Source organism: Marmota flaviventris, chromosome 3, assembly GCF_047511675.1.
Source record: "Marmota flaviventris isolate mMarFla1 chromosome 3, mMarFla1.hap1, whole genome shotgun sequence".
Taxonomy (NCBI): domain Eukaryota; kingdom Metazoa; phylum Chordata; class Mammalia; order Rodentia; family Sciuridae; genus Marmota; species Marmota flaviventris.
This window is the reverse complement of record NC_092500.1, coordinates 3,897,910-3,922,505: the sequence shown is the minus strand read 5'-3', so window position 1 is coordinate 3,922,505 and position 24,596 is coordinate 3,897,910. Positions and strand designations below refer to the sequence as shown.

At 65.7% G+C, this 24,596-nt stretch overlaps 1 protein-coding gene across 2 annotated transcripts in view; it reads right to left on the bottom strand.

The window, feature by feature from the left end:
- Positions 1 to 966: 966 nt before the first annotated feature.
- Positions 967 to 24,596, bottom strand: part of Wnt7b (Wnt family member 7B) — a 42,745-nt gene continuing 19,115 nt past the window's right edge. For both annotated transcript variants that reach the window (XM_027954657.2, XM_027954656.2), the window contains exons 2-4: positions 22,818 to 23,044; positions 7,369 to 7,640; positions 967 to 1,446 (exon numbers count right to left, since the gene is read on the bottom strand). In XM_027954657.2, coding sequence (XP_027810458.1) covers positions 967 to 1,446; positions 7,369 to 7,640; positions 22,818 to 23,044 — 979 coding nt within the window. The remainder of the gene's footprint in view (positions 1,447 to 7,368; positions 7,641 to 22,817; positions 23,045 to 24,596) is intronic.

Below are 24,596 nucleotides of genomic sequence, written 5' to 3'. Positions count from 1 at the left end.
AGCGGTCACAGCGGCTGGCAGCCCCAAGCCCTGGATGCCAGCGTGTAGCCAGGGTGAGGCAGCAGGCCGGGGCTCAGGGAAGCCCCAGGGCCCCAGGAGGGGGGTGCGGGGACACCCAGGTCTCTCCAGGCAGCTCCTCATGCCACCCTGCATATTGCCAGAGGAGGCTGGTGGGAGCTTAGGCAGGAGAGTGATCAGGTACAGAGGGTGTGGCCAGTCCGTGGGCCACTCTGGGCCTCAGTATCCCCATCCGTCAAGGAGGCAAACACCTGGCCAGAATCTGCCATGCCCACGTCTTCCACCAGCCCCTGCTGACTCAGGGGTCCAGTGGCTCAGGTGGGAGGGCTCTGAGCTTGGGAGGTGACAGGTTAGGGTCTGACTGGCAGGTGAGGGTGTGGAGGGCTGTGGCAATCCTGGGGCCAGTGTGGTGACATTTTGATTTGCTGGACATGGTTTCCAGGACAGGAGGGACGCTCTCCTGAGGCCCTCTTCTAGACCCCCCGAGCCCCTGCCCAGCTCTACCCTGGGACCCACATGCCTCCTGCCAGCCGCTGGCACCTGTGGCCTGCGGGGACAGAAGGCCTGACGGCCAGGGGCTGGAAGAGGGCAGAGGGGCACTGGGGGCCATGTGCTGTGGAGTGAGGACGGCTCCCGCTGGCTGGGGCTGAGACCCTCTTCTGATGCCAAGAAAACATAAATAACCTCGTCAATGCCTGTGCCTGCTGCCCGCCCTGGGGGCATGGCCAGGGAACCGTTTTGAGCGTCACCGGCCAGTGTGGCCTCTCGGTGTTTGGCTACCCGGCAGGCAGGCCACCTCAGAGTCTCATTGTCACTCTGTCCTGAGATCCACGTGTGTCCTCGAGGTTCGCTTTCCCCAGGAAGAGAGAGGGCCTCGCTGGCTCCCGGGGCCCAGGAGCCCGGCTGGCGCTGCCCGGCTGGCGCTGCCCGGCGGGCGGGGTGGGGGCCTCACTTGCAGGTGAAGACCTCGCTGCGCTCGCTGCAGGTGCTGCACTTGACGAAGCAGCACCAGTGGAACTTGCAGTTGCACTGCCACACCTTGGTGTACTGGTGCGTGTTGTAGCCGCGCCCACAGCACATGGTGTCGCAGCCGTCGGCGCCCAGCGAGGTGCGGTTGCACAGGCGGCCCTGCGTGCCCACGCTGCCCGTGGCCGCGTCCTCTTCGCAGTAGTTGGGTGACTTCTCGATGTACACCAGGTCTGTCTCCATGGGCTTCTGGTAGCTCCGCAGCTGTTTGATGCGCAGGAAGGTGGGCTGCCGCAGGCGGCTGGCCCGCACCACCTCCACCTGCACGGCCGCGTTGTACTTCTCCTTGAGCAGGTGCCCCACCTCGCGGAACTTGGGCAGTGTGGTCCAGCAGGTCTTGGTGGTGCACGAGCCCGACACCCCGTGGCACTTACACTCCAGCTTCATGCGGTCCTCCAGGACCTGCGGGCAACACAGCAGCTGCTCAGCGAGGCGTGGCCAGGGTCCCCACCCCGCCCATCACCCCTTCCCCACCTCCAGCCTGACCCTGCAGCCAGCTCCTCCACTTCCTGCTGTGGGCCCATGGGCAAGTGTCTCCACCTCTCTGACCCTCAGTCTCCTCATCCACTAAACAGGCTGCTTAGAATATTCCCAATGCCCAAGACATTGCAAGCGACCTGAGAATCTTTGGGGCAGCAGAGCCTGGTGTCCCTTCGTCAGATGTGTTTTGTTCAATTCTCTGGGCCACCTTCAGGGCTCTGAGGACACCGAGGCTTGGGAGCTGTGGTACTTGCCAGACAGCAGGTGCAGGGCCCCAGCAGCTGAAGGTGCTTAATGTGGTCCCTCCACCTGTCCATCTGTGCCTGCCCTCGTGCCTGCTGTAGGGCACTGCATACAGTCAATGCTGTTTAATGGGAGCCTGGCATGCCCATGGGGCTCAGTACAGGGCGGGGCAGGGAAGCCGCTGCCCCCGCCCGGCTGGTGGCTGTTCTTTCTTCCTGGCTCCACCGGGGCCCTTGGCGGGCGCAGCCCATGTTTTCCTTGGGCCTCCCTCCGCGGCCCCGGAAGGCCGATTCCCAGAGCCAGCCCTGACCCCAGCTACTCATTTACTCGGATCGAAAGGGCCCTGCCAGCAGGCCTGATTAAAGATGGGGAATCATTAGCCGCCCCGCGGCTGCAGAAGGGCCATCTGTCAGCTGTCAGGTCTGCGGGCCTCCGTCGGCAGCAGGGCACCAGGGCTTGGCCACCCTGCCCCAGGCTGGGACCCACCGTGGTGGGGCTCCTGCTGCTGGCCCAGCTCTGCCCCAACAAGAAGCCTCAGCAAAGGAAGGAGCGAATGTGCGAGTAAGTGAGAGAAAGAGCGAGGGTCAGAGAAAGTGTCCTCGAGATGGCCCTGCCCAGGCACCATCCCCGGGCCTGGCGTGTGAGCTCTGGACCTCGGGGTGACCTGGGGGCTGGCACCCGGTGTGGGAGACAGACGTGCCACCTGAAGGGACCCAGGGCCCTCGAGAACCTGACCCTGTGCGGGTGACGGTGCTTAGGAGGACTTCCTGGAGGAGGTGACCTCGCAGTGGGTGCTGATGGAGGAGGAGAGACAGCTCCTTAGACAAAGAGGAGGCGTTCCAGGAGGGCTCAAGATGAGCGGGGGGCTGGAGAGGGGCTGGCCGTGAGCAGGAGGGAGAGATGGGCTGGTCACTGCTCAGGTGGGAGTGGGGTGGGCCCTGGGCCAGTGGCCTAGAGTTCTGGGCATTCTCTGCTCTGAGTGAGCCATGTCCTGGGTGGAGGCTGGGTGGTCTCAGGAGGGAGTCAGGGAGGCTGACGTCCCACCAGGAACGGGCTGAGGGAGGAAGGGCCCAGGGTCCCATGGAGGGAGAGATCAGGCTTAGGGGACATCTGCAGTGGAATTGGGACAAGGACAAGGGGTGTCTGGGTGGAGGGTGTGGTCAGAGGGCTGTGGGGAGGTGGCCTGGGGAAAGGCACTCTCGGGGCCTCCTCCTGCAGCCCGTCACCAGGGGCAGCTTCCTCTGCCCCCTCCCCTCCTCCCCATTAGCCTCCTGCAAACCTGGAAGCCCTGTCTGACCTAGCCAATGGCCACCCCCTCAGGCCAGGCACTCCCCAGAGCTGACAGACAGGCACCTCTCAGAGTTCCCAGCCAGGTGCAGCCTGCCCCACCCCATCTGCTGACCCTCCTGCGATGGCCAAGTTGTGGAGGTGTCCAGGCTGGGGGCTGTGCGGGCCAGGCGGTCAACCCCTGGCTGCCATCTGGTGTCCCACTGTGGCTGCTGGACAGCTGTCTCCCTGCCCAGCTCTGCTGCCTGCTTCTGAACTCGCTCCCTCCTCCCCTGGCGAGCCCCTCGCTCCTGTCCGCACCAAAGCCCCCAGCCAGGCTGTACCCTCCTGACACCAGGGGACATCCAGACAGCCCCGCTGGGGACAGCAGCAGGTGAAGCCAACTGGGCAGGTCTTGCAGAATGAGGAGCCGAGTCTTTGCTTGGCAGGTCCTGGGGCCAGAGCCTCTCTGGACTTCAGAAGTACCATTTCCTTCTACTCCTTGGGGTCAGAGCGGCAGCTGGGACCTCAAGGCCCCGAGACCAGCCCTGCACCCAGGAGACCCCCTGGCATGCACAGGGAGCTGGCCCGGCACCCAGGAGACCCCCTGGCATGCACAGGGAGCCGGCCCTGCACCCAGGAGACCACCTGGCATGCACAGGGAGCCGGCCCTGCACCCAGGAGACCACCTGGCATGCACAGGGAGCCGGCCCTGCACCCAGGAGACCCCCTGGCATGTGCACAGGGAGCTGGCCCTGCCCAGGCAGCCGAGCCACCCATCCAGCCCCTCTCCCCAGGCCTGGCACCTCCACTGTGGAGTGGGGTCCAGAATCAGGGTGCAGCCATGCTGGGGGGCAGGGCTCCATCTCCAACAGACTAGGGGAGCCCTGAGGTTGGAAACCAAAGTCCTTCAGGGACAGGCCAGCAGGCCAGGGAGTCTGGTGTCTGGACACTGCAGGGCCGGGCTCTGGTGCCACAGAGGTGCATCACCTCCATCCTGGAACCGCCATAGTCCTCTCACACCCTTCACTGCCTGACCTCTCCCTGAGCACTCTCTGACCACAGCATGGACCGAGAACAGGAGGCCCCGCTGGCCTGAGGGGCAATGGCCCTGCATGTCACTCCTCGGTGGCCCTCAGGCATCCATCTGTACAATGGGAGCCACACGCCCCTCCCCGCAGCAGGGTCCCGGACACTCCATCACACAAAGGCTGCACCAAGACTGTCCTGCCAACGAGGTCCCAGCCCCCAGCTCCCAGGGCTGGTCTCTCTGGTAGCGTCCAGCCTCATCTGGCCACCTAGAGGAGGCCCCACCAGACCAGGTGGACCTGCACTTGCCTTCGCTGTGGAGAGTGGGGAGATCCACCTCCCACCTGCCCAGGTGCCACCCCACCTGCCCCACTGCCCTGCCCCAGGTGACCCCAGGGAACACACACCTGCTGACTTTAGGGGACAGTCTGGGGGCTCCTTCTGCCCGGGCACTGTGGACCGCTCCTTGAGGGCCACCACAGCCTGGGAGGGGCCTGAGGGAGGGCAGCCAGGGCCGGGCTGGGGGAAGCCCCCATGAGGGTCTCCAGCTTAGCCCGTCTGCCTCAGGCCCACCGGATGGCGGCCTGACCCATGCAGCCTGGGGTGAAGGGCAGAGTGGCCGGTGGATGGGCCCCCACCGATTCATTTCCACTGGAGCCTCAGATGGTGACCTTGCTGGAAACCGAGGCTTGGTGGGTGTAACTAAGGCAAGGATGGAGCTGTCCCCTGGAACGGGACCCGGAATCCAGGGAGAGTGTACTTGTGCAGGACGAAGGAAGCCTGTCCAGAGAGGCCCCGGAGGCAGGCCAAGACCAGAGACATGCGGCCCAGGAGCCCAGCAACCCGCAGCAGAGGACGAGGCAGGAAGGCGCCTCCCAGAGCCTCTGGAGGGAGCAGAGCCCTGCCCACACTGATCCAGACTCTGATTCACCAGGAGAGCGCGGCCTGCTGCTACAGCCGCCCAGCCGCTGGTATCTGCAGCAATCCCTTGGTCCTGCTGGACCTGCTCAGCAACTGGTCCTGGGCCATGCCGGCAAGGCAGGCCCGGGTGACCTGGGAGGGGGGCCGGGGCTCCCGGAAGGTCTGCACTCAGCTCTTGGGGGAGTCTGGGGGGAGCCCACCATGGTAAGCACCGCACTGCTGGGAGGACGAAGGACCCCAGCCCTCAAGAGCCACCCTGAAGCCACGGCTCCGGTCCCGTGAGTGCGAGACAGCTCCCAAGACGGGTCACTGAGGGCTGCAGAGGAGACCCCTTTGCAGAGGGGGAAATGGAGCCTCAGCCGAAAGACTGTGTTGGCCAGGCCCTGGGTTCTGTCCCCCTGTTTGGACTGGGGCTGCAGCTCTGGGGTGGCGGGCCTGTTTGATCCCCGACAGTGAGATAAACACACGGAGGCCTGAAAACTTGGGCTGGGATGTGGCTGGGTGGACAGCGCTGCCCGGCATGCCTGGGGCTGGGTCCTCAGCACTGCGGAGAAGAAGGGGACAGGCCAATGACCTTTCAGAGCCCTCCCCCGTGGCCACCCTGTCCCTGAGCCTCACCTGCTCGTGGCCGCCCTGTCCCTGACCAAGCCCACAGTCTGTTCCCATCTCAGCACACAGCTTCTCCCTGGTCGAACCCCGCCACACTGTGCCCTCCTCCGTCCTTGTCCCCTGGCCGGGCAGCTCGGTGCCAAGACTTAACCAGTCTCCCTCCCCACACCCCTGGGCCCACCGGCCTCCTTGGCCTCTCCCCTCCTGCGTCTCCGGGAGGCCAGTCCTGCCTGTCACCTCAGCCCTGAGCCTTTGCAGCCCCTGTAAGCTGCCCACACCCGGAGCTCCAGGCCAGCCGGGCCCTCCTGGTAGTCCACCCTGAGCACACGTGACCTTGGCCCTGGCACCTGCCCTAGCACCTGGCTATGGTCTGGGGTCAAGGCCCAGCCTGGCCATCAGGGTCCTCCACCAGGCAGCCCACACAGGCTGCCCGGCTCCTCGCAGCCCCAGCCCATCACCCGTGAGTGGAGGCCGGGCCTTGGGCTGTGCAGACCCTCTGCCTCGGCACCCTCCCCAGCTCTGCTGCTTACAGTGCCCAGAGCTCAGGCTGCACGGGCCACATGGCCAGCTCTGCTGCTTGCTCCAGGCCTTACTGTTCTCATCTGTGAAATGGGGGACAGGGGGAGAAAGCCCCGGCGTAGAAGCTAAGGTGCTGCAGAACACAGGGCAGGAGTTCCAGCGACCGCGTCTTCCCTCCAGGGAGCCTCAGCAGGCCCCCACCCTCCTCCTCCCATTCCATCTGCCTGAGGCTCCTGGAGGCCAGGCTGGGTCCCTCAGTCCTCCTCACCTGTCCATCCACGCACCCAGGTGACGACGGCCACCCCCACCTAGCCGCCCAGCCCAGCCTGCTCAAGGCCCTCTGGAGTTTGAGCCCAGCCCACTGGGCCCTCCTGCCCCCCAGCCTGAGCCTTTGCAGCCCTCACAAGTGCGGCTCAGGCACGCCCATCAAGGTGACCGCACTCCCCCAGCCCTGCCCTGAGCCCCTCACCGCCCCTGGGTGAGGGCAGCCTGGCCCCCGGATCCCCCTGCCCGGCGTGGGAGGGGGCCGGTGGCCTCAGCCAGGGTCCCTGAGGCAGGGGTTCTTGCCAGGCCTCTCCTCTTGCCTGACCAGGCCCCAGAAGCCCCTCAGGCCCTGTGGCCGCTGCAGCCCCTGGGGCCGGGAAGCCAGACCCGGCAGGGTGTTCCGCCCCGCTGCCACCCTATCTCGGGCCATCTCGCCGCCGGCCGCCACCGCGGCAGCTGCTCCTCCCAGGCCGTATCTGGGGCCCTCATCTCGCCGTGGCAGCGGCTCGCCCTGCCTTCTCCCCCAGTGCATCTCAGTCTCCTGCACCATCTCCCCCCCAGCGCCCACGCCCGAGGCTGGCCTCCTCCAGCCTCCTCCAGCCCCCACAGCCTCTGCCTGTCCTGGGGCCGGACCCTTCTGCGCCCACGGCTCCTCCAGGAAGCCCTGACTGGCCTGCGGTGGCCTCTGGGACCAGGAGCACCAGGGCAGGGACACGGGGCTGCGGCCTGGGCCTCCACGACCCTCAGGTCCCCGCCGGGTCAGTCAGGCTTGTGTGGAAGCAGGGTCTGGTCCCCGCCACGGGCCGGCCCTCCCGCCCCTCGGGCCCCGTCCTCCCGCCCCTCGGGCCCCGCCCTCCCGCCCCTCGGGCCCCGTCCCCCCGCCCCTCGGGCCCCGTCCCCCTGCCCCTCGGGCCCCGTCCTCCCGCCCCTCGGGCCCCGTCCTCCCGCCCCTCGGGCCCTGTCCTCCTGCCCCTCGGGCCGGCGGCCACCCACCTTCCTGCCCGCCTCGTTGTTGTGCAGGTTCATGAGGCGCCGCGCGTTCTTCTTGATCTCGCGGGCGTCCACGAAGCGCCGGGAGAAGTCGATGCCGTAGCGCACGTCCGCGGAGCAGCCGCCCCACTTCCAGCCCTCGGCCTGGTTGTAGTAGCCCTGCTTCTCGCGGTCGCAGCCGCAGTTGCTCAGGTTGCCCTGGCTGCAGGCGGCAGTGACCGCGTGGGCCACGCCAGCTGCGGTGATGGCGTAGGTGAAGGCGGCCTCGCGGCTCCCTGTGGGGAGACACAGGCGTGGACAGTGAGGCCCCGGCTCTGTCAGGTGGCCCAGGAGAGTTGGACCTGGGGCCCCTGCTGTGCGACCCTGGGCTCATCACCTGCCTTCTCTGAGCTTCCACCTCACCAAAGTGGGGCCGGCAGGACCTGCCTCGCAGGGTTGTGCTGAGGGCAGTACATGGCATACAGCAGGCACTCACTCTACGCTGTGACCTTGACCGTGGTGCGTAACACCGTCATCGACCCCTGTCCCTGTTCTCAAGAGGTCCGCCTGGAGTGGGCAGTGGGAACAGGCAGGCTCCAGCCCTGTGGGCCTCTGGCCACTGCTCCTCCTGGACGGTCCCTGGGGACCACGTGTGCATGGAAGATGGCATCGGGGTCTTGCCTCCCGTGGAAGCCCCACCCCGGCCAGGAACCCACGCAGTCTTTGTGCCCGCCTCCGGCTCTGTGACCACCCAACTTCCACCCTGGCTGTCCGTGACCCCCTGACCCCCCTGCCTGGCTCAGAGTCCCTGGGCGCTGGGAGCTGGGCACTGTCTTGCCTGCCTCACCCCCAGCCACCAGCTGGGCCCTTCCAAGGCCACCTGGGCAAGGCCCCCCTTGGCACCTTCGCCGTCCCCCTGCCGGCAGAGCCAAGCTCCCTCCCCCGCTGGCCAGCACCTGGCTGCTCCCCGGGACTCTGTCCCCATCCTCGGCCTGGACACGACTCAGTCCTTTGGGTGCTGCTCACACCACCGCGCGGCCTCTCTGGCCTTCCAGTGGATTCCCTCCCCCTCACACCCATTCTGGGGGCCTCCCTGGGCCTGACCCAGTGCCGCCGCCTCCAGGCAGCCTTCCCAGACCCCCAGCCAGAGGGAGCCCCGCTGCCTGGCCCCTCGGCTGACGCGCCCCCTTCACCTGGTTAGGGCTATGTGGGCACTTCCTGGCCCTTCAGGTGGACAGACCCAGCTCTAATCTCTTCTCTTCCACAGCCCCAGGCCCGGTGCCCTTCCATCCTGGCCCTGGGTTACCTCCATGTCCCCAGCACCTGGTGACGTGTGGCAGCAAGCTGACCACAAGTGCCCTCGGAGAGCCCAGAGTGGAACAGGAATCTCACCGCCATCTTGGCAGCACCAGGAGGCCCGGGGCAGGTGGAGACCACCGGAAACTCAGGGCAGGGTGGAGGCACAGGCACAGGCACCCAGCACCACCGCACCAGCGTCCCCTGGGGTGTCTGCTGTCCTGGTGAGGACTAGCGAGGGCCAGGGACTCGGCTGGGAAGACCTGAGGGGTGACGCCCCTCCCCTCAAGGCCCAAGTCCTCTGGGCCCTGCCTGCCGGGCCTCGCCCCCAGCCAGCCTCCTCCCGTGGGCTTCCCACCTGGCACTGCCGCCCACCAGGCCAGACCCCAGGCTCAGCCACTGCAGGTCCCCAGACCGTGGGGTTCTGATGTCCCTGACCTGGTGGCTGCTCCAGGGCGGCCGTCTCAGCACAGCTGAGCTCCAACCTTGCTTTTCAAGGAGCCAGGAGGAGCCCTGGGGTCCTGTGCTGCCAGAGGCTGGCTGGGGGTCCAAGATGGACAGGGTCAAGGAAATACAGGAATGCATATCCCTGCGTCTCACTTAGGCAGATGTCTGGAGGAAGCCCCAGCGTGGAAGGGCATTAGACCCCTCCTCTGAGGAGCTCCCGCCCCTGAAAAGCCTCCCAGGGAGCCCTGGAGCTCGGCCGGGGCAGGGGGAGCCACCATCAAGGGGGTCCCAGGGAGCCTTCTGGGAGGGCACAGGATTCCCTGTGGGTGGAGTCCAGGAGGGCTCCCTGGAGGAACCAACATTTTGAAAAAGTCAACAAAATGACGATGCTCTCTCGTGAGAGCACGCACGCTGTGTAAGCTGGGGTCGGTAGCACGTGCATGTGGGGTGTGTGTGGCGTGCACGTGTGGTGGCGTGTGGCGTGCACGTGTGGTGTACATGTGGCTTGCACGTGTGGCGTGTGTGTGGCATGCGTGTGGCGTGCGTGTGTGACGTGCACGTGTGGCGTGCGTGCTGCAGGTGTGTGCTGTGGGAGGGGTGTGTGTGCACGGGCGTGCTGTGCTGTGCTGTGCTGTGTGTGGCAGGCACACTCCTGGTGGCCTGGCAGGGGCACAGGTGCCAAGGTGAGGAAGTCAGGGGAGGTCAGAGGTCAGCAGGGCCAGTGCGGTGGCCAGAGGTCTGGGGAGCTGGACACTTTGTGCCTGGGGACCCGGCTGTGGCCGAGGGCGCTCGGGCTGCACTGCGAGGGGATGCGGACTCTCTAGAGGCTCCTGCGGAGCTGGGCCCCCGCTGTCCCGTGCCAGCACTGCCAGCCCCTCCCCTGCATTCTCCTGTGAGCCTCACGATGTCCCGGGCCTTGCCACTTCACAGGGGAGGGGACTGAGGCAGAGGGGACACCTGGCCTGAGGGGTGGAGCAGGACTGGAACCCGGGCCGTGACTCAAAGCCCAGAAAGCCTGCCGAGGAGCTGAGGGCCTGGGGTGCCGGCCACTGAAGCATTCTGTCCCCAGCCTGGCCCGCTGTAGCCACGTGACCCTCGGGCAGATGGAGAGGGGAGCTGGGGGTGATCTGGGCCTGGGGGTGCAGGGGGCTGGCCGGCAGGTGAGCTGGGGGACGCTGGGGGCCAAGCCGGCCTCCTGTCTCGAAGCCACACACAACGGAGGGGGCTCCTCGAGAGAACCACGCTGCGCCAGAGGCCCTGTGGGACCCAGGGGCGTCCCCTCTGCAGCCCAAGCAGCTCGGTGGCCTCTGCCCTCCTGCCCAGCAGAGGGGCGGCTGCCAGGCAGAGGTTGGTTTCCTGTCCCAGGCCCCAGGCAGACGGCGCCCAGGCCGGCCGCTCTGGAGGCCCGTGCCCTCTGCGGCTCTGCCTCACCTGCGGTGCCCACGGGGGCTCACGGTTACTCACCGGTTACTCATCCCGCCGCCACACCCGCTAATTCCTTTTTTATTTGGTTTTAATGAGCCAAGCCCTCCTGTCCCTCGCCATGGAGACGGGAGGGGGAGGGGATCGGAGTTTGGGAGAATCAACATTGCCTTGGGCCTGGCCAGAGACGAGGCCACGTCGGTTCCAAGCGCCTGCTCTCAGTCCGTCCACCTCTCACTCCAGGGAGGGCTGTTGTCCCATTTTTCAGGCCTGCGTGCTGGCCCAGGGGGCGTCCACCTCCGGCCAGAGCGCGCTGGGCGTGAAGGGGAGGGCGGAACAGCCCCAGGCGCCCCGGCTCCCTTCCAGAGGCGCTCCCCAGCCCTGGCGGGTCACCTTGCTCTGACACACTGCAGGACAATTTAGAACCAGCCCCCGGGGCAGCTGCAGACCCTGGGCCCTGTGGCCCTGGCTCCACCACCTGGCTCCCAAGGCCTCAGAGATGACTTCTGGTGTCCTGGCCTGGAACCCAGAGCACACGGCCCCCAGCAGCCTGGTGGCCAAGGAGAGCTGGCCCCGCTGTGGAGGTGAGCACACCCTCAGCACAGTGACAGGGACTGCCAGCCTCTCGCCTCCTGCCTTGGGAGCAGGGCCACTCTGGAGAGTCCCCATCCCCACACCCCAGGCTAGATACAGCCTGACTGCACCCTGCCCTGGATGTCACCTGTCCCCTCAGGCTGCAGGGGCCGTGGACAGGATCCATGACGGATTCTCTGGTGCACCCCCACCCAATGCTGTGTCCCACTTCCTGCACAGGAGTGTGGGGGACTGGGCACCTTCCCTGCATCACCCCGTCCCCACAGTAACCCCAGGAAACAGCAGCTGAGCCTCCAAGACAGATGGGGCCCCAGGGCTGCTCCAGGGGCGGCTGGTGCCGGGGGCCTATGGGGGCCAGCCGCTGTCCTGAGCGACCTTGGGTCCCAGAGCCTAGGAGTCCCTCTCAGGACCCACAGCCCACCCGATGCAGGCTGCATCCTCAGGCCCGGAGGCCAGCGGCCGTGCCCAGCAGTAGCCCTGGAGGCTGGCGGGCTGGCCACCCTGAAGACCCTGCCAACCTGTGCAGCCCGCTGACCCTGGGCACCAGGGCAGGTTAGGGAGAGCACCCACACTCCAAGGTCCCAGGCTTGAAGTTCAGGGACGCAGAGAGGGACCTGCCGAAAGACTCGGGGTACAGAGGACGCAGAGCACGGAGCTGGAGCCTCAGCCTGGCTGTGTGTCCCCGGGGAAGCTGCGAGCCTCTCGGGCCTGTGTCCCCGCTCGCTTGGGAGGCTGGCAAGCCCCACCAGGAGCAAACAGGACAAGCACACCGCCCCGTGCCGCGACGGCGGGTAGGCCAGGACTGGCCAGGCCCACATGTGGTGGAGGACAGGCCCAGGCATCTCCGTGCTTGGCCAGGCCGGGCCGGGAAAGCCTCCTCCTGGCCCTGCCCCGCCAGCCGGGCCCGGCCCTCCCTCCACTCACCTCCTGGGTAAGCCCCGCCAGCCGGGCCCGGCAGAGCCTGGGGCGGCCGCTGTGTCGGGGACCCAGGCCCGGGCAGAGGTCACCCAGGGACCGTCCAGCTCAGCTCTTCTCTTCAGGTCATGAAGACTAAGCCCTCGTGGGGGTCCTGGGCAGCACAGGGCAGGCTCAGAGGGAGGCAGACGCAGCCCCACCGTGGGGCTCTGCCGTGGCAGCCCGACCCCGGCACCAGGGCAAGGGGCCTGCCTGGGCCAGAGACGGGGCCTCATCACCTGTATTCCCCGCCCCGACCCTGGGGGGACCCTGCAGACCTCTGTGAGAAGCTTCTGGAAAGAACCAGCATGCCCACCAGGCAAAGCAGGCTGGCAGAGAGGGGCCCCGCGCTCCTCGGGCCGAGCTCGCCTCCCAAGCCCAGGCCAGCCCCGCCCCCACTCAAAGCCACCTGCCTCTTCCTAGTGTCCACATTGGGCCACTTATTAGTTTAAGAGAGTCTGGGAGGCAGGAGGGCAAAGGTCATCGGCTCCCCCTTAAAAAGGAAGCCAGGATTGGGAGCCTTAGTGCAGGGGAGGGCCTCAGGGACAGCCCTGTGCCATTTCTCCATCCCCAGCAAAGGTCTGAGGCCCAGAGAGGGTAGTACACTGCCAAAGGCCCACAGCAACTCAGGAAATGGGGGAGCTGGGGCCTAGAGTGACCGAGGTACTGCCACAGACCGGGAGCCTCTAGAGCCCCAGAGTCCCTCTGGAAACTGGGGGTCAGGGGACTCAGCCTGTCACCTCGAATGCCAGCCCAGAACCTAAAACTGGCCAGCTGGGTCTCTCTGTGTCTGTGTGTCCCCACCTGCAAACGAGGATGAGTGCTGCAGGATGGTCAGAAGAGCCACACACAGTCAGAGGTGGCCGGCCGAGCTCCTCGTCCCACAAGTGGCCTGCAGGCGTTTAACAGGTCTGCACAGACCTGGGCACCCCCGCGGCCTGGGCGTGGCTCGGGTGCCTGCCCATGGCCAGGCTCCGGCCACCTTCCTCTCCCACCTGCCCCACCAGTTTTTCTTTCATTTTTGATGACATCCTCAACGACCCAGTGGTTTTTTTAAAAAGCAAACAATTCTGTTAAAAAATGGTCAAAGGGTCTAATCAGACATTTCTTTTAAAAACTCATAAAAGTGGCCCAAACCTGTGAAAAGATGCCTGTGTTCTGAGCTGTCAGGAAAACCCACCCAGAAGCCACCCGGAGGCCCTTCACAGCCCAGGATGGCTGCGGCCAGAGGCCGGCAGCGGCAAGTGTCTGTGAGACGCGCAGGAGTGGACGCTGTGACTCACAGAGATGGAGCCACACGCCGGGGCCAGCCAGTCCCCAAGGACCAGCACCTGGAGCCACCACATAATGGCCGTCCCACCCCCAGGCATGTGCTCGAGAGACAGGAGGACACGTCCACACGGCGTCCTGGGCACGCGTCCACTGTGGCGGCATCTGTAGCGGCCACCAGCTATTCGTGGGTGACGGACGAAGGTGGTGCAGGCCCAGCAGAGGTTGGGGCGTGAGGCGTCGGGGCCTGGGAGGCCGAGCAGAAGGGCCCCGGCCACCGGCGCCTGGAGACTCCAGCGCAGGCAACCCCGGCCACCTGCGGGGCGGCGTGCCGCGTCTCCTCCAGGAGGGTGAAGACATGCGTGCTGTGGCACAGTGGTCACCCTGGAGACCACAGGACCCACCCACACTGTGGGACCACGTGGCAGGTGAGCTGCCGTGAAAACGTGCGTCCTGGGTGGTGCTCGGGGGACTCTGCACTGCATGCCGCTCAGTCTCCACCCTCCCACGTGGCCACCAGCATGGACCCAGCTCGAGCTCACGATTAGGCACTGGGCTCAGAAGAGGCAGGTGACTGGCCCACGGTCACACAGCAGGTGAGTTGCTGAGCTGGGGTCCCACCTAGGATCCTGCCACCCCTCACTTGCAGGGACAGGGAAGCACACCCTGCCTCCCACCTCACCGCCCTGGGCCACCTCAGCCGTGACGGCCTCTGACACTCCTCATATGGTCACATTGCTACCATCTGTGTCCTCAGCACCAAAGCTGCTGGCTAAACTGCCCAGAGTCCCAGAGCTGCCACGCCACCTCCACCCGCTTGTCAGCCATCGCCCAAAGCCATGCACGGGCAGGACTGTGACACTGAAGTCCAGGTGCAGACGGCAGGCTGTGAGGACCCCTCTCAGGAAAGGGTGCTGAAGGCAGGCCCTGAATGGTGAGAGAGGCAAGGAACAGTGTTCCAGGCAGAGGGAACAGCACTGCTAAGGCCCTGAGACAGGAATCAGCCGAACACATGCAGCTTGTCCCAGCAGAGAGCAGTGGAGAGGGAAGGGTGGCCATCCTCAGCGGCCAGACTAGGTGGCTCCTAGGAGACATGGCAGGGCGAGGGGGGGGGGGGCATCTGGGACTTCACTCCCAGAAGATGGAGCATCCCAGAGGGTGTTTCTCTGATGTGAGAGAGGTCCACCTCTGGCCAGGTGTATGGCTTTGGCATAAACCAGGAGCCCACAAGAAGGGTGCTGATGGAGGAAGGGGCGGTGAGAAGGGATCAGCCTGTGGACACGGCCTGAGGGCCCAGCCGGGCTTAGGGACAGAGGGGTCCAGAAGGGCTCCCATGTGGGACTGGCCCTGCTGGGGGACAGCGGCCACTAACAGGAGGGCAGAGAGATGGAGTTTGGGTGAAACGGAGGGTGACCTTGGCCGAGGAGAGTTTAAGGTGCTCAAGGACAGCAGGGCCGGCAGGGGCAGCAGGCACTAGAGCTCAGCATCGAGGTGATGGCCCCCGCCTGGCCCTGCCAGCCCAGCCACGTCCAGGTGAGCTGGGCTCCCGTCCTCAGTCCTGGGCCTCAGCCTCCTGGGTCACGGGGAAGGCCAAGCGTGGCAAGCTCCTGTTGACCCCCTCGGCAGGCTCTTCTGTTAGGTGGACTCTCCCCAGCAACGGGGCAGAGGGGGCTGCTGGGCTGAGGTAGCAGGGGTGGGCCCTGAGGCACTGGGGGCTGTCCAGCTCCCTGGCCATCTGGGCCCCTGCCCCACCCCAGCCCACTGGGTCCCTGGGACCCTCAGGTCTGGCTTGGTCCCACATGATTAGTTACAGGCGGAAACTTTGGGATGGAGGGAGGTGAAGCCATCCCCAGGCCCCACGGGCAGCTCCTGGGTCGTCCAGCCGAGCTGGGCAGTGCAGGGAAGCTCAGGGACCCAGGTGTGGCCCAGTCTGTCCCTCTGTGGCTGCCCACACCCTGGCCTGGCCCCTCAGCCCCAGCCTGGGTCAGTCATAGGACCTGGGGGTGCAGATTCCTGCCTGAGCAGGTCTCGGATCTGTGTCCCCACAGACTCGGGCCACTCGTCCCCATCTGTGTTCCACCTGGTGAGGGCAGGGCAGGGCGGGCTGCCTCGCACCCACGCCTGATGACGCCCCTGCTGCACGGGGCCAGTGAGACCTGCACACACCGCAGGGAGAGCTATCGGGGACAGGCTGGCCGGGCGACAGGTAGGAAGGGCACAGTCTGCTCCATGCAGCTGTCACACACCCTCCAAGGTCAGGCCTGACTCTGGGCCAGGGCATACAGTGGGCGGGCAAAGGCCTGAACCGGTGTGTGTGCATGGGAATGTGTGTGCACATGTAAGGGTGCGTGCCTGCGTGTGCGCCTGTGTGTGTGCCTGTGTGTGTACCTGTGTGTACCTGTGTGTACACCTGTGTGTGCCTGCGTGTGTATGTGTGTGCCTGTGTGTGCTTGTGTGTGCCTATATGTGCCTGTGTGTGCACCTGTGTGTGTGCCTGCGTGTGTCTGTGTGTGCCTGTGTGTGTGCTTGTGTGTGCCAATGTATGCCTGTGTGTGCATCTGTGTGTGTGCCTGCGTGTGTCTGTGTGTGCTTTGTGCACTCAGCACGTGTGCCTATGTGTGTGCCTGCATGTGCCTGTGCATGCCTGTGTATGCCTGTGTGTGTCTGTGTGTGCACCTGTGTGTATGCCTGTGTGTATGCCTATGTGTGTGTGCCTGCGTGTACCTGTGTGTGTGTGCCTCTGTGTGCCTGCGCATGCCTGTGTGTGCCTGTGCATGCGCCTGTGTGTGCCTGCATGTGCCTGTGTGCACTCAGCGCGTGTGCCTGTATGTGTCTGTGCATGCCTGTACGTGCCTGTGTGTGCACCTGTATGTGCCTGTGTGTGCACCTATGTGTGTACCTGCATGTGCCTGCCTGTGCCTGTGTGTGCCTGCATGCGCCTGTGTGTGCACCTGTGTGTGCTTGCGTGTGCCTGCGTGTGCCTGTGTATGCCTGCGTGTGCATCTGTGTGTGCCTGTGTGTGCACCTGTGTGTACCTGCACGTGCCTGCGTGTGCCTGCGTGTGCCTGTGTATGCCTGCGTGTGCACCTGTGTGTGCCTGCGTGTGCCTGTGTATGCCTGCGTGTGCATCTGTGTGTGCCTGTGTGTGCACCTGTGTGTACCTGCACGTGCCTGCGTGTGCCTGCGTGTGCCTGTGTATGCCTGCGTGTGCACCTGTGTGTGCCTGCGTGTGCCTGTGTATGCCTGCGTGTGCATCTGTGTGTGCCTGTGTGTGCACCTGTGTGTACCTGCACGTGCCTGCGTGTGCCTGCGTGTGCCTGTGTGTGCCTGTGCACTCAGGGCATGTGCACTGCCCTCTCTCTCCAATCTTCCCATCTGTCTGTCCGTCATGCCTTCTCTGCGTCTCCATGTCCCTGTGTCCCCTCTGTCCCCGTCTCTGCAGCCCTGCCCACCCCCACCGGGCTCGGCTGAGTCACTGTCTCCACACCAAGTCTTCCCTGCCTTCGTCATAAACAGAGCCCTTGGGAAGAGTCGTGCCAGGTCCGAACACGCCGGCACACCTGCGCCCCGGGCCTTTGTTCCGAGCGGCGGGCACAGCGGCCCTCACACGCAGCGCAGCCCCTGGGTGGGTCGTGCTCCGGCTGTGCGTGGGGGCACCAGACCCGAGTGTATGGGACCTGGAGGCCACGCGGGGCGGAGACGGTGTGGGCTGGTGCCCAGGGTCTGCGTCCTGCGCTGGCCTCTGGACCTTCCCCTGGGAGACCCCTCCTGGGCTGCAGCCTCGCCCTGGCCAGTGCGGACCTTCAGGAGGCCCCCTCTCTCTTTCTGGCCTAGTGACCTAATCAGCCACTGCCCGTTTGTGGTGACACCAGAGTCCACTTCCTGCCTGGGCTGGTCCCCCAGGCCTCCCTGTTCCTGGACCCTATCGGGCGGTCCAGCAGGGGCTCCGGGCTGGACTACCAGCTCCTCCGGTCCCTGCAGGTGGGAGCCTCAGCTCCCCGCCATCAACCTGCGGCCACAGAACCTGAAGCCAGCAGTTTGTCACAGAGCCCCGCCCACAGTGGGGACTCGGGCGACACTACAGTTACAAAAGAAGTGTCAAAACTGGTGGCCAGGGTCAGACCAGGAGACGTCTGAGGCAGAGTCCTGCTCTTCTGAGGGAGAGGGCCCTGCCCACCCTGTGATCCACGTCCTGCCTCAGTGGACCAGAGGGCCAAGCCCAGAATCCTTGTCCAGAGCCTTCCCTCGGGGGCGGTGCTGCACTGACCAAGTGGGGCCTTCCTGCCCCCCATTCTAAGAAGCCCAAGTCCTGGCTCAGCCCCTCCTGTACAGGTGGAATCTGGGCCCCGGGGACCGAGGCTGTGCTCCAGGTCACTCACTGGGAGCTGAGCAGCCCAGGTGGGTCTCCCAGAGGACAGGCCACCACCCAGCCCACAGCACCCAGGTGCTGCACCCCAGGTGACCACCCACAGAGGGTCCACCCTGGCCTCCCCCACGCCCCTCAGGACGGACCTCCCAGGTGACTGGTCTTCCAGCAGAGGGGCAGACTCCCTGTGGAGCCAGAGGTGTCCTCACAGCTGAGCAGGAAGTGGCTGGGTGGCCACTTGACCTTCCAGCTCCCAACTGTCCCAGAGTCCTGGCTGCCTGGACCCCGAGCCTCAGCGATGTCTGTTCTGCTGCCTCCGGCTGGCCCTGGACCAGGGTGGGTTGAGCACAGTGCACAGGAAGCTGGGTCCTCAGGCCTGGACATGGCCAGCGTGACACTGGGACCCAGCAAGCACTGCGTCCCCCTGCCAGCAGCCCAAGCTCCCAGGGCACTCTAGGCACAGCCCTGGTCCGGCATGCAGCAGGTGCTCAATGCATGCTGAATGACAACAGGGCTATGAAGGGAGCTATCCCCACACCCCTGCCCTGACTGTCCTCAGGAAGCAGACGACCTCTACCTCAGACTGCCCCACCCCATTCTAGAAAACTCCCCTGGGAGGACACTGTCAGGCCTGGATTCAAATGTCCCCTCTGTCCTGACAGGTGACTTGGGGCTACTCCTGTCCCCTCTGAGAGCAGTGTCACCCAGCAAATCTCAAGTGAGCCACACTGAAGATTTTCTAGAAGTCACACTAAGAGCTGGGGAAATAGCAGGTGAACTTAATTGGATAATATTTTATTTGGCAACATATTAAATGCTTTCACCCCAACACACGGTCACATGGGATCAATAGTGCGGTTGTGCAGTTTTACGTGCCGTCGGGGTGTGCGTCTCCAGCGCCCACCACGTCTCGCCCACGGCTTGCACCAAGTACCAGCGCCCCTCCATCAGAGAGGCTGGTGGCCACCTGAGGAGATGGCAGCCTGTCCTTCCTGGAGATAGTGCCACCGCTCCCCTGCTCTGCAAAGCCCCACAGGGTCGTAAGAGAATGCGTCCCAGAGCCAGCCCTCTCTAGCCCAGGGCCCCTCGCATCTCAGTCACTCCAAGATGTGTCCATCTGCCCCCGTGTCGCCCAGTGCCCGAGGCCTTCCCTGAGCCTGGCTGCTGTGGCCCTGGGCTCGGGGCCCCAGCAGGCCTTGGGAAGCCTCCCGAGTGGAGTCACCCCAGAGCCAGCAGGAGTGGAAGAGCTGCACCCGGCCCGAGGCTGCTCACGTGAGCCCGGATTAGGGCGGCCCTATGCCTGGTCATGTCTGAGGCCGGCACATGACGGGTAGGACTCCCTGTTCCCTGGCAGCCGTGAAGCTGGGGGCTGCACGCAGTCAGGGCCAGGCCTGGGGTCATGGGTCCTGGGGGCTCAGCTCAGAGGGGCTGGAGGGCCCGGGGGGACCTACTCAGGCCAGGTGCTCAGCGCTGCCCTGCCCCCTCCTCCAGCCCCAGGCCTCCCAGTGCCCATGGCCCTCAAAGGTCCTGTAGTTCCAGGGAAATCCGTCAACTTCCAGGCCTCCCAGCCTCAGCACATGCCCCGTCCCTGGAGCCCGTCCCAGGGTTCCCCTCGGCGTCACTCCCTCCAGGAAGCCCTGGTGAGAACCCAACTTGACCATGCTGCCCACTAGACTGCCTTTCCAGGTGCCCTGGGGACCCAAGTCTGACGGACGCCCCTGGAATACAGGTATCCTCACTGTGCTCCTCCCCACCGCACAGAACACGGCTGCACTGGGACCCATCCTCCCCAGGCTCAGTCCCAGTCAACGGAAGAGACACTGGCGGGCGCTCGGGCCACAAGCTTACGGCAGGAAACGGGATGGAGGCTGCCAGGGGAGACCGAGTCAGTGGACGAGGCCTGGCATGGGCCTCAACCTCCTGAGAACAGCGATGCACACCACAGGACCCCAGGGCAAGGCCAGTGCCAGGTGGTCATGTGAAGGCCTGTCCATGGCGTGGTGAGCCCCGCACCAGCAACCCCTCCCACCAGTGGAAGGTGGGGGCTCGCACAGGGGTGGACTGACTTTCAGGGGGTTTCCTGTGTGCACTCAAGAGTCAGGCCTGGCCCAAGGTCACAGCAAGGCCTGAGGGGGCTATCCCCCTCTTGGGGCCAATCATTAATTGGCACCGCTTGGGTAGCTGCCCCCACAAGTGCCCCGGCTGCCTGCCAGCTCCTGTCCTGGCTCCTGTCCGTGCCCAGCACCCAGCACACCTCTGACGTGGGCCATCCTATGCCTAGCCACTGGCTGCTCGTGACTCCCGGGAGCTGAGCCCTGGGACGAGAAGGTGCCCCGTCAGGAGGTGACACAGGGCCCGGCAGGATTCCTGCCATGGACCTCAGCCCCCTGGGCCTGCAGCCAGAGCCCTCCTGGCTGAGCCTGGGCCTTCGTCCCGGGGGAAGCCAGGAGCTCACTCCTGGGCTGAGCTGGCCCGGGCCAAGGCTATGGGGATGAAGCCGCAGGATGTGAGAGGATCCAGCAAAGGTGAAAGGGTGACCAGGGTCACCAGTCACAAAAAGGCAGAGCAGAGCAGGGGCCTCCCAGGCCAGGCGGAGAAGTGGGAAGCCTGGCCTGCTCAGGGGGTACTGAGAAGCCACACGGCTGGGCCAAGGGTGAGGTCTGGGAGGGAGCCACTCAGACCCCAGGCTCAGGAGCTAACTTTATCCTAGGACAACAGGGAGCTACTGCAGGCTCTGGGGGAAGGTAGCAACCTGGCACAGCTTTTGATTGATGGGAGGCTAATGCCAAGGAGGGGTGGACCAGAGAAGCAGGCCCAGCAGTGGCCATGGGGCAGAGCGCAGGTTGGATAGCAGAAGTGACAACAGGTTCCTGCTGTGAAGGAGGAGTCAGGTGGGCGAGAGGCTGGGCCTGGCAGGCTGAATCAGCGGGCAGCGAGATGCTGAGTCGCACAGCCAGAGGTCCCCATGGGTCAGTGGGACTTGGATTCACAGGGAAGACTGAGTCAGTGGAGAGACGGGCCAGGTGCGCCTGGAGGTGGGTCTCCCCCAGCCAGGGCTGAGGCCAAGGAGGAGGAGTCGGGGAGACTGAAGAGGCCCAGGCCGGGGAGCTAGGCCCCGCCCAGACAAGGGAGAGGGGCTGGGCAGCTGCCCGGGGTCCCCACCGGCCTGGACAAGGAGCACTGGTGGGGGAGAAGGGAGCTGGGAGGGAGGGCCACCCACTGAGCCACTCGGCCACACTCGCCTGCAGCTCGTGGAGGTGGGAGGGGCGTCCTGGGTTGGCTCTCGGGAGCATTCCTGGGTGGGGACCCGGGAAGGGACCACCATGCCAGTCACACCTGGGCCCAGGGGCACTCGGGTGCAAGCGGCTCACGTGGCTGCCCTGTCTCGAAGGAAGGGTGGCTTTGATAGGCTGGCTCCAGCCCCTCCTGTGGGTCTCCGCTCCTGTTGGCCTCAAGACCACTCCCCAAGAAGGAGCAGGGGGCCACTCAGCAAAGGTGACCTGGGTGGCACCACAGTGTTCTCCACGGGGGTGGGCAGCTGTGGGGGCCAGCGTCACTGCTGCAGGACAGTGCAGAAGTCACACACTCACGGGGGCCACAGGAGAGGCTCAGGGTGACCACTGTGTCCCTCGCCCCTCTGTCCCAGGTGTCAAATGCAGTCCAAGCTCCCACCCCAGTCCCAAGGCTCAGGATAGTGTCCATGTCATCGTGAACACGATGGGGCACCGAGGATGACCAGAAGGGGTGGCAGACACCTGGTCCACCCCAGCTCTGCCTGGTGCAGACCAAGGACAGCAGGACCCCACCACCAGCCTCAGCCTGCCCAGGTGTGGGCGGGGGGCTCGGGGCTGCAGGCCAGGCAGGAAGGGGACCGCCAGCATGGCTCAGCGGGCACTGTGCGGACACCCTCCCCCTCCCCAGCTGGCACGGGGGGAGCAGCACTTGGGTGGCAGAGCCCTAGGGAGGGGGTGGTGCCATCCTCCTGGCTGCGCCAGGTGCCACCCACAGGCTGCTCACCGCAAAGGGGCCCCGGGGCTTTCCCCTGTGCCACCCGCTTCCACGCTGGCGCTCCCCGCCCGGCAGGGCCCGCTCTGGCCTGGGTCCCGGCAGCTGCAGCCCCGATCGTGGCCAGGCTGTCAGCCTCCGGGGTGAGGAGCAGTGCCCGCACCCGCCACAGCCATCGCCTCCTGGATCTGACCCTCGCAGGGCAGGGCAGATCACTAACCCCTCTCTCCTGCAGCCAGCTGCAGTTTATTGAGCACCACCTGCATGCAATCACTGGGAGAAACACCAGGGACCCAGGAGGGCCTGCTGGCTTGGAGTTCCCGTCACCAAGGAGGCGAGAGCGCGGGGTGAGGTGGCCAAGGCCACACAGCTGGGCTCAAACCCAGTCGGGCTCCGAGGTCCCTTTTTCCTGGAGCCACTCTCTGGGCCCTCGAGTGGGCTCCCCTTGGGCTCCCCGCCCTCCCCGCCCTCCCCTGCGTCTCCCTATCTGAGAAACGGGCACCGTGAAGCCTGCCACCAGGGCTGTGGGCCAGGAAGGGGCCTTGGGGACCCACGGACAGTGCGACAGCAGAGGCCCGTCACTCTGACTTCCACGATCCGGGACTGCCTGCTGTCACCACACCAGAGGCCTGCCCCTGCCCAGCCAGCGCCACCCCTGCTCTGCCATGGCTGCCCTCCGCCCAAGCCAGAGCACCCCCAGCCCCCCACAACCTCACACAGAAAACTGCATCATCCCCGTTTTCCGAAGCACAGAGAGACAAGTGGCCCGCCAGGCTGGGGGGCCCCCGCCCACAGCAGGACACCTGCCCACTTGGGGAAGTGCAGGCCCCACCTTCCCGCTCCTCCCTGTCCTCACCTCACCCCAGGAGCGCCCTCGCGCACAGCCTGGCCCCATGAGGCCGCCCCGGCCCCAGACACAGTGTGTCCCAGGGACAGTCCAGGTCTGGGTCCTCCCGGTGCCCCCCCACCAAGCCAGGAGAAGGCCTCAGGGAGAGGACGCAGAGCACTGGTCAGTGGGAGGCGTGAGCAGATAGCACCACGGGGCCTGGCCTGCAGTGTGCCGTGGGTGACTGCCCCCTCCCCCTGGCCCAAGGACCAGCCGCGGGCCCCGGCTCCTTACCTACTCGGAGCTCTTGTCCAAAGACGGTCTTCTCACCAAGGGCGGAGCAGTTCCAGCGCCCAAAGCGGAACTGGTACTGGCACTCGTTGATGCCCATCTGCGCCCCCTCCCCGATCACAATGATGGCATCGGGCCGGCTCTGGCAGATGGCGCGCTGCCGCGGGGCCAAGCCGGGAATCTTGTTGCAGATGATGTTGGCTCCCAGGGCCACGACGGACGACAGTGCTCTGTGGAGGCAAGGGGGAGACGGAGGCCGTGAGGCCGGGGACAGGGAACCCGCCTCCCCACCCGGCCTCCGCTCAGCCTGGCGGTGAGTCTTCACCAAGCACCTCCCACGTGCCAAGTCCTGCCCAGCAGTGAGCAGCAGGTCCCTGCCCTCGAGGGCCACTTGCCACAGCACCACGCCCAGGCCCTCCCGGCTCCAGATTGCAGGAACCACAGAATCACAGCCCCTCGACATGCAGACACCGGGACCCCCGACCCTGCAGGTCAGAGACCCTCACTCCTGGGACTCGACGGCCCCCACTCAGCACATCTGCCCAGCCCCCAAGCCGCAGCGCTGCCTCTGCGCCACCATCCACCCACTCACTCCCTCTCGCACCCCGTGGGCCGCCAGGCGGGCTGCTGGGCAGGCCCACTCACAGGCCACCAGCACCAGCCCACAGGTGACCTCGGGAGGGCAGCCCAAGCCTGGTTTCCACAGCCTCTAAGACACCCGTCCCCACCACCACACAGGCTCAGACGAGCGCAGGGGGAGGCTGCCCCCAGGAGGGCCACCGCAGCCTCTGGGTGACCAGCTGCTCGGGGCAGAAACGGAGGGCAGTGAACTGAGCACCTACTATGTGCTGGTTCCTCGGGGCGCCCCTTGCCCCCCGGGGGCACCTGGGTGATGAACCTCCTGGCAGCCCCGGCAGGAAGCCTCTTGCCAGTCCCTGTCCACTTGGGGTGTCAGCAAGTTTGTTTGTTTAATGAGGTGAAGTCACATAACGTAGAACTGACCATCTCAGTGCGGCATCCCCTGTGTTCAGGACGCGCAGGGTGTCCCCCTGCCCCCCCGCCCGTCCATCACCCCAAGAGGAAGCTCCGTGCCCCTCGGCCGTCCCTCCCTGCTCCTGCCTGGCCCTGGCGGGTCCCATGGCTGCCTGTCACCGTGGAAACACAACATGGCCCTTTTGTGAGGGCTCCTCCACGGAGCACCCTACTTTGAAACTCCCTCCACACCGCGGCCCTCGGCCCTGTTTCATACTTTTTTAAGGCTGAATACTATTCCGAGGCACAGGGGCCAAGTCCCATCCGTCTGTTCCCCTAAAGGGACTCGGTGATTTCCACCGCGGCGTGGGGCGCGGCTGCGGCCGGAGCAGGTTTCCTCTGGGCTCCTGTTTTCCGCCTCCCCGGCAGGTGCCTAGGAGCGGAGCTGCTGGACTGTGTGGTGATTCTTTTGTCTTCTGGGGAGTTGCCAAACTGTTCTCCACAGCGGCTGGGCCGACTTTGGGTCTCAAGAAGGGCCGGACAGGCCAGGCGGGCTGCTTCCAAAACAGCAGGCCGGGCCTCCAGGGCGCGGCCCAGCGTGGGAGGGGGCCACCTCCAGGCCCGGTCCCCAGGGCCTGCCCGTTCTTGAGAGAAGAGCAGTGTTTTTCCAGGATACTGAGCACCAAGGCAGCTGGACGGTCCCTGTGTGGCCCGAGCCCCCAGCACGTGCTGCAGCCGAGCCCAGTGACACTCAATCCTCTGGCCCTGCCTGTCCGCCCCACCGGATAATCTGGCCAAGATCCCCCTGGG